The sequence below is a fragment of the Macrotis lagotis genome, chromosome 2, assembly GCF_037893015.1.
Source record: "Macrotis lagotis isolate mMagLag1 chromosome 2, bilby.v1.9.chrom.fasta, whole genome shotgun sequence".
Classification (NCBI taxonomy): Eukaryota; Metazoa; Chordata; class Mammalia; order Peramelemorphia; family Peramelidae; genus Macrotis; species Macrotis lagotis.
The window spans coordinates 316,932,225-316,946,464 of record NC_133659.1 but is presented as its reverse complement, the minus strand read 5'-3'; the positions used below and the strand labels follow the sequence as shown (position 1 = coordinate 316,946,464).

The 14,240-nt window shown below is 38.4% G+C and overlaps 1 protein-coding gene across 3 annotated transcripts in view; it reads left to right on the top strand.

Annotated features, from left to right (window-relative positions):
• ANKS1B (ankyrin repeat and sterile alpha motif domain containing 1B) overlaps nucleotides 1-14,240 on the top strand; it is a 1,440,110-nt gene that overhangs the window by 1,341,646 nt on the left and 84,224 nt on the right. For all 3 annotated transcript variants that reach the window (XM_074226655.1, XM_074226653.1, XM_074226654.1), the window contains 2 exons: nucleotides 60-167; nucleotides 3,336-3,515. In XM_074226655.1, the coding sequence (XP_074082756.1) occupies nucleotides 60-167; nucleotides 3,336-3,515 (288 nt within the window). The remainder of the gene's footprint in view (nucleotides 1-59; nucleotides 168-3,335; nucleotides 3,516-14,240) is intronic.

The following is a 14,240-nucleotide window of genomic DNA, read 5'->3' as shown; positions in this document are numbered from 1 at the left end:
TTTTCCCTTAATTCATTTGCTCAAACAAAATATTTTGACCCAAATATGTGTTGTTTCAGGTCTTAAAAATCAATTTGATTGGCCACAGAAAACGTATTTTGGCATCTCTGGGAGACAGGCTACACGAGGATCCTCCACAGAAACCCCCTCGCTCCATCACCCTCAGGGTAAGTTGCCTGAATGTGGTTTTTCTTCTCATGGTTATGCCTAACCAACATGGGGGCTTGCCAACTGCCTAGAGCTGCAGCTCAAGAGACATGGGCTATTTCTTATCCACATAACTCTGCACTTCAGGTTGGGAAGGGAAGGGGAAATTCACTCTATTTTGTCGTTATAATTTTATGTTGTTGTTTTTAATGCATTTGCTATGGCAAAAGCAGCATATGAATATTTTATGGCCAGGTGTTTTTAATTCAGTAGAAATCATTCCAACAAACCCCTGCTTTTACAGCTCCCTCTGTCACCATCTTTGCCAACGAATGGGAATTAATTTTCTTTTTTTAATCGAAAACCTCTGATCTACAGGAAAAGTAAATGAATCTAGGGCCACAGCAAAGTAAAAAAGTATCTTATAATAACTTTAGGTCGATGATTCTTACTTTAAAAGAGAATATAAAACCTTCCACTTGCCTGATTTTAAAAAAAAGAAAAGAAAATGGAAATGACTTTTAAAGGAATGAAAATGATGCTCGGGTTTCATATTATAACAAGATTAGTGCAGATAAAAGGTAACAGAGGGAAAGGGAATGAGGGAGAGAGGGGAAGAGAAGGAGAGGGAAAAAGAAGAAATCAAATAGACTGAAAAGAGAGTCTAAGGAGGGAGAGGTGGGGTAGGAGTGGAAAGGAGAGAGATTAGAAGATGGTAATAAAGTTAGGAAGATGGATAGAAAATATAAACTACAGAAAAGGAGGAAAACAGAAGAAAGAAACAAGAAGGGGAGAAAAAAACAAGTCTTCTGCCCATCCAACATTTCATCACTGGAGCTGATCCTCCCCACATCTCTAAGCCATCTTAGAGATCCATTCACCTTTCCACACCACCACCCACTAAGAGGAGAATATTTCTCAGTTGGCTAAGCCCCTGGCTTACTTGGAGTCTCCGGGCTGCCAAAAAGCCCCTCTCATAATCATCAGTTCAGGTTTTGCAACTTAATAGCAGAACAATTCACTTCTGCATCTTAAAATCCTGATTAAGTCAAGAACACCAAACTAGTATAAGACCATAAATCTTGACTCATCTGTTTACTACCTAAATTATCTTATTCATTTCATTGCCTTAGTTTCCTCATCTGCAAGAGAAGAGACAGTTAGACTAGAGATTCTCTGAGCTTCCCACTCACTCAAGATCTATGAGCCTAGAAGGAAGACCTAACTTTTACTGAGGCGACTCTTCAAAGGTCTACCCCAGAGCAATTGGATCATTTTCTTAGCTGGGGGAAATAATGACCCACAGATACTTCCCTTATTCAGCTCATATTTAATTTTTCAAAAATTTATTCAAAAACTGGATATTTGAATGGCGAACTACCTGGCCTTACTCCCTCTTCTTCATTTATAATGCAGTTTTCCCTGAGTAACTATGTCTGTTTGGCCTCTGAACTGGTGGTGTCGTCAGTAAATGACAAAAGACAAAGAACTTTTGCAAAATGTTGGACAATCTGTAAATGGGACCACCACACGAATGAGCTTTATAACATTCATGATTAGCTCAAGGAAATTTCATAGAGAAAGTTGGGAATTGGGGTCTACTGGGAGAAGAAAGAGAAGATGTAGCTAACGAGAAAGGAAAGGAACTCCAGGTATGAGCAGAATAGAGGATAAGAGGGAAGGGAACAAGTCTCCTTTGGGAGTAAGAGAGAAGACTTAAGAGATTTGGGAGGAGTGGTAGAAACTTGGAGATTCATTTTCTTCCTTCAAAAGTAGCCCCCAAAATAGATCAGGGTAAACTTTGAGGGTGGAGAACTTCCCTCTTTTGCTTTAAGTTAAGGGAAGCACATGGAAAAGAAGAAAGAAGTTAGTAACCATAATAATAATGAGACCTGGGAAGCAGAGTTTCCTGAAGCTTACTGAAAAGAATTTTGACTCCATAGTCAGAGGGCTTAGGTTCAAATTCTACCTCTGACAATGTTATGTGACTTTGAGAAAGCCGCTTAATCTCTCTGAGTCTGTTTTTTAAATATAAAGTAAGTGGGTTGGATAGATGACCTCTGAAAGGTCTCTGAGAGATTAATAATCTGAAACTCTCTTATGGGGTGGGATGGCTTTTTCTTCTGCTAACTCCTTTTCCTTCCTTCTCCAGACTTGTCCTTTTACTTACCATCCTCCCCTCCTCCTCTTCCAAGCAATTGATAGGAATAGATGTTCAAAAAATAATAATGACTAAAACATGTGCAATGGCTTAAACCTCTTCAAAGGCTCCTTGGTTGACTTGTGTGACAGTTAATGGGAAAAGAACATGGCAAGACAAGGAGCAAGAGCCCAGGATCTCCCAATTTCCTCCTCTCTATTATAAATACTAGTACCCAGTACTCAAGAATGCTTTGAGAAACACTGAAGTGTAGTGAACAGAAACCAAGTCTTGAAGGCTCACCTATGCCACATGTGGACTGTGTGATCCCAGGCAGATTCACCTTAACACTAAGTGCTCTAAACAAGTCTCTAAGGATTTTTAATTGTAGAAAAGGTGCTGGCCTGCAGGGAGTTCCCTCAACCAAAGAAATCACAGGTTTAATCCTTCACCCTATCCTTACCTCACTTTGAAATAATTTCCATCAGATTCGAGTTCATTTCCACCTCCTAGAAGGGAAAAAACCCAAATTCCCCATTTGTCCCATTGTTCATCGTTCCATGGTCATCGTAATGCTGTCTACACTGTGTGGTGTGCCGTTTCTACTACCTGAAAGTAGATCACCATCCATTGTGCTCCACTCGACAGTGTCATCACTCATATTCACGTGCACCCACCAGTTTGTGATGCCCATGTGCAAAGACACAGGCTCCTCATTTTTTTCATCAAGATGATTGACTCAAGAAAATGGTGCCTCATGGACATATGCATGACTGAGTTCACCAGTGGTGCTGGTGCCACAAACTGGACACCCAATTCTTTTCCCTCAAATAATTCAATTAAAATAGAAGGGGGAAAAAAGCACTGAATATATCATACCATTCATTAGAGGAATGGGAGAATGCCATCCAACTCCTTGGCATTGTCCACCCACCCACCCCCAAAGCATCCCCAATGCTTTTTTGTTTTGTCAAGTCATTCAAAGATTTTGAAACCAACAAGTACCGGCTAGAATATGGTATTTATTTCATGATGTATTTCCATTCAGGAACCCAGTGGTAATCACAGCCCTCCTCAGTTGTCTCCATCACTTAGCCAAAGTACTTACACCACTGGGGGCTCCCTAGACGTTCCACACATTATCATGCAGGGTGATGCAAGGAGAAGACGAAATGAAAACTACTTTGATGATATTCCCCGATCGAAACTGGAGAGACAGATGGCTCAGGTAAGGTGGAAAAAAGCATATCTTTTAGCTCTTGTACCTATCATCAGACTCAAGTAATGCCTTCATTGTAACTCATGCCTTTGGCTTCCTAGTGACACTTCCCTGGGGATCTTCCCTTGGGCTGTATTTATTCACCACAGGCTCCATTTCCAGACTTCCCCATCCAGAATAGAATCCATCTGATGGAACTCTTATCAAATATGTATCTTTGCTCTCTTCTTACTGAAGAAACTTAATTAAATCCCAACAAATATTTTCCTACCAAATGAAGTAATTTGGTGAACAAACGAAAGGGTAATGAATGTTGATGATTAATCCAGAATTGGATGATGTTAAGTGGTTCAATAACTAAAATTTAAAAGACTAGACTAGATGGGAGGATTGTGACTCTAGGGGAATAGTTCTGATTCCCTCCCAAATGTATGTATTTTTTAGAATTAGAATTCAGTATTAAAAACTTTATTATGGTTTAATCGTATGACAGTATATTTAATTATACCTTGGGATATGTAATGATTAGATTATGTGGAGAAAGGCAGGACATAGTAGAACAGAGCTGACCTCAACAAGGGTTGAAATACTGCCTCTGTCACGTACTACAGTGTGGCTAATCTTTCAGTGGCCCCAGAAAACTCTCTAAAACTCTATGTTGCAGAGTATCCAATGTTAATCTACAGTGGGCCAGAAGAGACTTTCTTACTGGGAGTTCTCTACCTGGGTTCAGCCTCCACCCACCACCCAAAAGAAATAAATATACAGACATATATACATATATTTATGTTTGTTTATATTTCTATTTCTATGAAAGGAAAAAGATAGAGATGAGCTAAGGGGACAGGGCAGTACAGACAGTTCCTCCCTATCCTGTTCCCCTCATAACAACATAGGTCCCAGGAAGAAGAAAATGACAAATTATAATAGTATATATATATATATATATATATATATATATATATATATATATACAAGGTGTTTAGAAAAATCTTAATTTAGTTTTAAAATATTAAAGTTTAAAACTGGACCCAAACATTTGGGATACCCTGTATCATTATGTTATAATATATTTGATATTTATTGTATATAATTTTACAATATCACATTTATACTACAGCATATATAATTTTTAATTAAATCTCCTTAATATTTTCCTACTGAAAGAATTAATGCTGTGAGCAAATCAATGGGTAGTTACTTTGAAAAAATAAAACTGTGATTGGATGGTATAATTTGATAAAATTATAGTATAGAGGTAGCATTGTATAGTGGATAGAGGGCCAGACTAGAATTGGGAAAGCCTGGGTTCAAATTATGCCTCAGATAAAGACTAGCTAGGAGCCCCTGAACAATTCTCTTAGCTTCTCAGTGCTCCCCAACCAACTGGCAAAGATTATAAATTAAATCCAATCCAATACACACTAATTAAATGCTTACTATGTATCAGCACTGTGCTGAGTGCTACGGATTTATTCCTAATCAATCGTGTTCAATTCTTCATGACCTCATTTGAGGTTTTCTTGGCAAAGTCATGGAGTGGTTTACCATTTCCTTCTCCAGTTCATTTTATAGATGAGGAAGCTGAGGCAAACAGAGTTGAGTGACTTGCTCAGGGTCACACAGCTTAGTCAGTGTCTGAAGCTAGATTTGAACTCAGGAAGATGAGTCTTCCTGACTCCAGGCTCGGTTTTCTGTCCACTGTACCACCTAGCTACCCCGTGGAGCTGGAAATTAATAGAAAGAAAATGCTTGCCCTCAAGGAGTTTACAATCTAATGGAGTTAGAAGGAGGGATGAAAGGTGGGGTAGGGAGGGGAATGGGACAGAAGGCATCTCCTGAAACTAGGTGGAAAAACAGATTCAGAGCAGAGGAACTGAACCCAGTTTCTGCACTCCCTAAAGGAAAGCATCGAAAGAGTTTCCTGTACAAACTAATATTGAGACTGGTTGTATTTGAGAAAAAGCGCATAACCAGAGACGCGTCATTGAGTAGCTGACATGACAGATCTGTACAAACTCTAATCCTTTCCATGTTTCAGGTCTGGTTGGAGAAATTCTTATAGATTCTCTGTTTGCAGAGTCTATAGCCATTATTCACAGGGGGATTAGTAATTAAGAACTTCCTAGTCACCTTAGATGGATGGTCAAAGATATAGTCAAAGACATAGAGAAATAAATTTGTTGAAAACTCTCCAGTGGAGAATGAGGTGTTTTCTGTCCTTGCCCTGCATCAGACTAAGGAACCCAAAGATTTTCTTTTTCCTGTTAGCCACACCTGTGATGAGAAAGTCCAGTTGGAAATCTGACCATAAAGAGATCTTGTTTCCACTTTTTAAAAAAAAAGAGAGAAAGAAACTCAACTGTACAGGAGATATATTTTTTAATAAATTTGCCATTCTCACAACTATAATGTATGAAGCTACTGTATTGAGCCTATTATAGGCACAATGTTTTCTAGGCATGAAAACCCTGGAGGGAGAAGGCTTGGGTGACCCTGTCTCCATTTGGCTCCTTTCATCCATGAATTGTTTTCTGTTCTTTACCAGGGGCAAGGTCAAATATTGCAGCAGTTTTCTTCCTCACTTTTGTTTTTAAATGAATGTCGATAGGAGATGAAACTGAGTTGAAACATTTTGGGGCTTCTCTTGAATCATTATTTAATTCCCACTATAGTTGTTTGGATTGAAGTCACTCATAGCTATATGCAGAGCTGGGACTAGGGATAGGCAAGGGAGATAGCTGCCTAGGGCACAATCCAGCGGTGTGGGGCACAACAAAGAATATTTTTAAATATTGCATTTTTAAAAATGGCCATATTTTAAAGCCAGAAAATTACAATCATTCTTGGCTTTATGATAAGTTTCACGAGTTAAAAATTGAGCTCAAAGCCTTCTGGGAGTGATAAGCAAAAAAAGGGGGAGGAGAGTAAGAAGGACAGAGATGCTACCTAATTCTCAAGCCTTGCCTAGCTCACTCAAATGTCCTGTCCCAGATCTGAGTTCAGTGACTTGTACTTTATTCTCCTAGGCATATACATTATATTTTCCTCTCTTTGCATTTGTAGATAACATCTGTGTATAAATTTCCCTATTAAGTATGTGTTATTTTGTTCCCCAGAGTGGACTATATTTGAACACTTCCCACAAGCATGGGATCTATAGAAATAAATTTAAACTGGGTCTTCTAGGACCCTCTTCTCCATTTCGTCTGCTTATCCAGTTAGAGGTATGCCTGGGCAGGGAAGAAGAGTAGCTCTTTCTCTAGCTATCTAATGAGCATCAGTTGTACAGCAATATGGCATCCGAAACCATAACTACCAATTGTTGTATCTGGCCAAGGAATTTTTGGAGAGTAGCAATTTCCTCCAAACAATACAGTTTTATTAAGGGGAAAAAATATGGTTGCTTGATGTCGTTTAACATTCTCTAAAACTTCACAGGTGACCAAACTAGAAAGGCTTCTGTCTCCTCCTTTACAGCATGGTTAAGGATCTAGAGATGCATGATACTTATAAAAGACCATCTTGTTGGGTTAGGTTTAGAGTCCGAGGTGCATTCTGTACTTTTTTCAATTTCTATGATATTTATTGACTACCTATAGTGGTCGCCACCACCAGATACATCACATTGAAAGCTGAAGCATTATTTAGTGCTATTGAGGTATAATGAGAAGACAAGTAGATTGGGGTCAAGAGGACCTTTATTTAAATCTGTTTTAATCTTCTGTCATTCATCCTCTGTCTGACCCAGGGGATACCACTTACCTCTCTTAACCTCACTTTCCTCATCCATTAGATGGACATAATGACAGCACCCACTTCACGTGGTTGTTGTGAGGATCGAATGAGTAATGTACCTTGGAAACTTTAAAATTCTATATAAATGCTAGTTGTAATTTATTAGGGAAGGGAAAGGAGATAATAAACTCTTACATATTCAGAACTCTGTTAAATTCTTATATAATTATTATCACATTTTCTCAACCAATCAACAGGCACCTACTATATACTAGATACTGTGGATACAAGGACAATGAATAGACCAATCCCGAATTGAAAGGCACTTGGGCTCCCTTGGCTTCAGTTTCCACATCTGTAAATTGAAAGGGTTGGATTCCAGCTCTAAAACTTATAGAATATTCTTCCAGTCTTTCTCAGGTTCCCACAGTGATGTCAGTGACCTTGTTTGAGAAAGCCCAACATTCAACATGATGTATTACAGAGAAAAAGAGTGGAATGATTTGGAGAAAGAAATAAGAGTGATGGGTACATGGAGGATTCATTTAGTGAGAAGGACATTAAATGTGGACTGTTGAACTACGAGGGGGTCATGGGACCCCACTTAGAATCTCAGCTCCACCACTAACTTCTTTGTGTGACCTTGAGTCACAGCTGGGGGCAGTGGATGGGTAAAGTGAAGGGATGATCTCCAAGGACTCTTTCCACACCAAATGTAAGATCGAATAAGCTCTGGGGGAAAGGTACCATTGGAATTGAACAGAGGAATTAGAAGACATATATTTCTTATTTTAGAAGGAGATTTTGTTGTTCTTTTTTTACTTAAAAAAATGAACACCTCTCCTTCTCCTTCCCTTATAAAGCTCTGTCCAATACTTATTAAATTTCCAGAACTAAGCATCAATTGGAATGGCTATTTTGTAGCTCAGCAGGCCTGTCTGTCAGAAAATGAAATATTCAATTATTTGCAACTGCATCATCAGATTTTTATGTTTAACGTTTTGTCACTCAATTCACACCCTTTCCCATGCCTCTTTTTTTAGATTCTTAATATAATAATTTTTAAAACTCCATTTTCTATTTTAACACCCCTGTCTTCACCAGATCTAAACGATATTCTTCCCTGGAGGTAGGTTTGCTGTGCTCAGCAGATAGAAAGGTCCACAAGGTTCTTCATGAAAACTTATATTAGCAATTAAAATTCCACTAAGTAATGAGTCATGCTGCTCCTCCCTCCCCCTCCAGAGAAAATGTGAAGCCCACTCACTCTACTGCCAGTTGGAGTTCCTTAAAAAGTCTTCTTGTCTCCCCAAGGGACTTAATCTCCAATTCTTGCAGCTCAACCCCCCCTCTCATTCTTCAATCCAGCTACCCTTGGGCTTCTCCAAATCCATGAAAAGGAAAGAAAATATAATCAGGAGAAAAGCCACCATGGAGAGTTGATGTCCTCAAACCACAAACATTTAATTTTTAGCCTTCTCCTGAACCACAGGTGGAGTGGATTTGGAATTCCAGCCTCAGATGTGGGCCTTGAGCTCTAAGAGGCAAAGAGCTGCAGTGGAAGCTTGGAAAGTCTAGAAAAGATTTGAATAGAGGTCCTTTTCATCCAGAGCCAGCTCTCTTTCTACTGCCCGGGCTTACATCCTAGATTAAAGAAGAAAATAAGGATAAATGCCCTTTCAAGATCACTGAATTTGGTCATGTGAAAATATCTCAAGAGTAATCTCGGATACAGCATTGAAAACATATCTGACCTATAATTTCAACTTCAATCCATTAAACCTGATTTTTAGAAACAATCACTCTATCCTCGGCTTTTATGGAAAAAAAAAATGAACTTCTCCTCCCTAAGAGAGCTTCATGATTATAATTCTATGTTTTCAGCTTTCCAAAGCACTTTCATGTCTCCTCTTTTAGCCTAAATCAAGACTAATACCCATAAGCATTCAGTATACAAAGGGCATTTCAAAGCCGTTTATCACCTTTGGAAATTATCATCCTTTGTGGTTGAATTGGTGAAATGTAGTACAGGTAACTTTTCTAGGCATGTGTCATTTTAGGATCTTGCTGGATAATTTTAAAATCACATTATAGAATTGACACTGTTTTACCAAAAAACAGTGTAATGGATTGCTTTAGTTGTAGAAAAAGACAGTTTTAAGTCAGAGTCCTGCCCCCAGATACATATTGGCTGTGTGACCCTAAGTAGGTCCCTTGAATCCCTAAATAATTCTTTTAAAATATAAATTAGAGGCAAGTTGCTGATGTACTTGAAAGGAGTTTTTTATGCTGGGAGCTCCATGCCACCATCCCTAAGTCCTAGACCCTTGTATGCAATCCCCGATATGTCAGCCAGTATCTGGATCCTCTTGTTTGGACTCAAAAAGGGACAATTAAACAGACTCCCTGAACCAGGGGTCCTCAACCTTTTTCATGTCATGTACCCTTGGCAAGTCTGGGAAAACATAGGAACTCTTTTTCAGAATCATACATTTAAATAGTTGAAGGAAATGCAAAATTTTAATTAGAGGTTAATGAAAAGAAATATGTCATCTTTTTCCTATTTGAGTTCATAGATTCCTTGTGATTCCATAATTAAGAACACTTGATCTAATTAGTGTTTTCACAAAATCAAAGTAGTCTCCTTAAATATAAGAAGAGAAATTACAATTTGTACCTCTGGTTCAAGGGAAAGAGTGGTACGTTATATGGTGAATGATTAAAACTCTAGGAGAGGCATCTGGGGGAGGGGACTGCAGTGGATAGAGCTCTGGTCTGGCAGTCAGGAGAACTTGAGTTCAAATTCTGCAGCAGACATTTGATACTTGCTAATTGTGTGACCCTGAGCAAGTCACTTAATCCCACTGCCTTGCCCAATAATAATAACAATAATAATAATAGGAGCATAGATTTAGAGCTGGAAGGAACCTTAAAGATCATCTATTCCAACCTATTCATTTTTCAGATGAAGAAACTGAGGTCCATAGTAATAAGGCATTGAACCCAGATCTTCTGATTTTAGAACTACCTTTTCTCCCACTGTTCTAGGATCAGCTGCCTGGATGGTATGTTAGTTGAAACAGGAAAACTTTGAAGTAGTTGAATAAAAAATGACAATTATGTGGTAAGTTTGAGGCTTCTTATCTGTATTATCTCTTTAGAGCCTTTAGGGTGGACACTACAAACTAGGGTCATGTATCATTCTCATTTTTGCAAAAAAGGAAACCGAATCTCAAAGTGGTTATGTGTCAATGACTATATAATTACTTAGTCTCAAAGATGGAATTTAGAATTCATGTTTTCAGGGCAGCTAGGTGGTACAGTGGATAGAGCACCAATCCTGGAGTCAGGAGTACCTGGGTTCAAATCCAGTCTCAGACACTTGATAATTACCTAGCTGTGTGGCCTTGGGCAAGCCACTTAACCCCATTTTCCTTGCAAAAACCTAAAAAAAAAAAACAATTCATGTTTTCCTATCTAGATAGGTGGTCCAGTGTGATGAATGAATTAATCTGAAATCAGGAAGATCTGAATTTAAATTTGACCTCAGATACTAACTAGCCATGTGACCCCAGACAAGTCACTTAATCCTGTTTGCCTCAGTTTCCTCATTTGTAAAAAGAGCAAAAGAGAATGGCAAACCACTCTGGGATCTCTGCCACACAAATCCTAAATGGGGTCACAGAGGGTCAGAAATGATTGAAAAACAATCAAACAATAAAGATTCTGACTCCAAAGCCAATGTTCTTTCCACTGTCCCAAGGATTCAGCCTTCTTCTCATCAATCAAGTCTGTTCTGGTGATTGTTAAAGAGGACAGTTAATTACCCTGGTTCTGGGAATCTTTTTTGTCCCTGAAAAAGGTAATACTAAGGAAAAAGTCATTTACATGACCAGTAACATTTCTCTAGCTTTGTTTCCAAAGTACTTTATGTTTATTATCCCATTTGATCCTCACAAAAACCCTGGAGGAGGGGCTTTTATTATCTATATTTTACAGATGAAAAAAATTTGAGGCCAAGAGAGGTTAAGTAGTTTTGCCCAACTAGTAAGCAGAATTCTAACTCAGATCTCCTGACTCCTAGTCTGGTACTACTGGGCACCACCTTGTGGAACCAGGATTCTTAAAAGTTTACAGAACACTTACAGGGTAATCTTTGTCCTCTATTGGTATCTACATAAAATCAAGAGAAGATGAAGAAAATCCCTGAACACATTGGCAAGACCACCTATTGCAAAGGACAAGGGTCTCCTAGGAAGGGCAGGCAGGGAAATGGGTCGCAATACTAATTAATGGAGGGAATGACCACATTGTTGAAATCATAATTTACTGGAGTGATGGAGGGTAGCAATATAAAATATATCAAGGAATGAATACTGTGAAGGGAGGCTTGTGAAAGGACCACCAAAGAGAGAGAAAAAAATAGATTCAAGCTTAGGGGCCTAGTTACTGGGGGTTTGAGAGGGGAAAAAAAATGTTGCCAAGGTGATTTTTGCAGTCTTGGTCAGAAAAAAAGAAATGATGAGTTCAGAAGAAGGCAATAAAATGTTTTTCTTGCTCTTTCTGAAGGTTCTTTCTGCTTTTTTGAAATAGGACATGAAATTGTTAGGTGCTAGAAAATGTAGTTGACCTTTTGCAACAGGTACCTGGAAGTCTGGGGGAATAACTTTTTCTTTTGTTCTTTTCCTGAGCAATAAGCCCCACTTCAAAAATTGTTGTCTAGCTCCCAGAAATAGGTGTTTTCAGACTTAAATAACAGAATGAGATAGCATATGTAATAATTAATAATAATAATAATATAGAGCTTTGAGGTTTGCAAAAATAAATGTGTGCCCCTAGGATCTGGATTATAACCCCCATTTTATACATGAGGCAGACAGAGGTTAAAATGCTTATCCATGGTTACATAGCTACTTAAGATATGAAGGACATGGTTTGAACTCAGGTCTTTTTGACTCCCAATCCAACATTCTAACCAGTGAACTACCTGGCTACCCCCTTATTTAGTATTTTCTGGGTGCCGACCACTATGCTAATTGGTGGTGATACAAACACAAAAGCAAGATGACCCCCCATCTTCTCAGAAATTCATATTGCATTTGGGACAGAGAATGTATACAGGAGAGTTCAGTTGCAGGAATATTTTCTGAACACTTCATCACATCAATTTTTTTAAGCCCCTGGGATTTTCCATTTAGAATTCCATCACAAGTGTTACTTTAAAAGACCCAATTTAACCAATGACCTCAAAATCTTCCCTCATTTAGCTCCAAAGATAAAGCCCCTAATGCTGTGGCAAGCCCTAACAATGTATAACAAAACAGAAAGTTTGAAATAAGCTAACTCAGCAAACTCTTGCCATCACCAGCCTCAGACTTGACAGCTCATCAGACACTATAAACTGATGAGGTTCTTCTGACAATAACAGAGAGTAGCGCCCTGTTCTTATCTGGATCATGCAACATGGGCAGAGAGCTTGGGACCAAGTTTGTTGAGCAAAAATTAAGTCATATATAAATATATGGAAGATGGATGGAGGAATGAATATATGGACTTATATACATGTATACTATACATATAAATATATGGGTTTGTGTCTATATAGAGAGATAGGTAGATAGATAGACAGCGATTTTATAGTTCAGATACCTTTATTTACTTTTTACCTTGTTGGAGGCAAATGGCAGTCAGTGAGTACAACGGAAAGAGAGTTGGTTTTGGAGCCAAAGGGGGAGCCAGGAAGACCTGGTTTTCCTCCCAAGTAGGACCTTGGACCAGTCTTTAATACCCCCAAATAATGCTCTGAGACTAAATTTTGGGGAAGGTGCTGATCTGCCTTGGTTGAAGGGGGATTCTTACCAGGACCTCCTTTATTAATGAAATCACAGATCCAGTCCCTCCCTTTCTAAAAATGGAATCAGAGAATGATAAAAGATATGATCATTCCAGAAAAGATTTATATTTGACTTAAGGCACTGAGCTAGATGACCACTGAAGGATCATAGAATTAGAACCATAGAATTGAGGCCCCAAATTAATCAAAATTGGCATTCCTGGCACCAGTGGAATGTACAGGCTAACCTGTGTTGGGTGAGAATGAGGATAATCTAAATTGTAGCTGATTCTTTATGGTATATCATAGTTTATAATGGGTATTTAGTTTATCCTCCCAATAACCCAGAGGGAATGGGGGAAGTATCATAAATAGTACCATGAATAGAATTTGAACCCACTTATCTCATCCACAAATCCAGTATTCTATATAATCATAAAAGTAAGGAGTAAAAGAAGAATGTGAAGAGGAAAAATAGTGAAAGTAATATTAGCTAACATTAACATCTCAAGGTTCACACGTCAAATAGATTATGTCATTTAGTTCTTGTAGTATGTTCTACCCCATGAAGTAGGTGGTGGTATTATTATCTGAGGCTCTGCAGGATTAAGTAACTTACCTAAGATCACACAATTCAATAAATATCAAATCTGAATCTATGCCTTCTTGATTCAAAATCTAGTCCTCTATGCATCTCACTACCATTCAAGATATTGGGCTTTCATCTCTTAGAGTTTATCTATAGTTTAATAAATAGCACTGCTTGAGTATCGGCATTTTTGCTTATTGGGGACTGTGAAGTAATAAGGCTGAAGGTCAGCTCAAGGTCAAGATGAATTATGACATATTTATAGGTTGCTTTGTGAATCTCAGTTCTTAACCCAACACTGATAAGCTTATGCCTTCCCCTGGAACCAAACAATAGAATCACAGAATCCAGGGAAATAGGATAGTCCAGGGTCAGAGGTATACTGGCTCAAGATTTGAGGACTTAGTTCAAATCTTACTTTAGATACTTAGTGACTGTTAATTCTGGTCCTCAGTTTCTTCATTTGTAAAATAAAACAGTTGGACTCAGAGACCTCTAAGATCCTTTCCAACTCTTGAGTTATGACAACTGCTGTTAGTCAATCGATCGATACACATTTATTTAGGGTCTACTG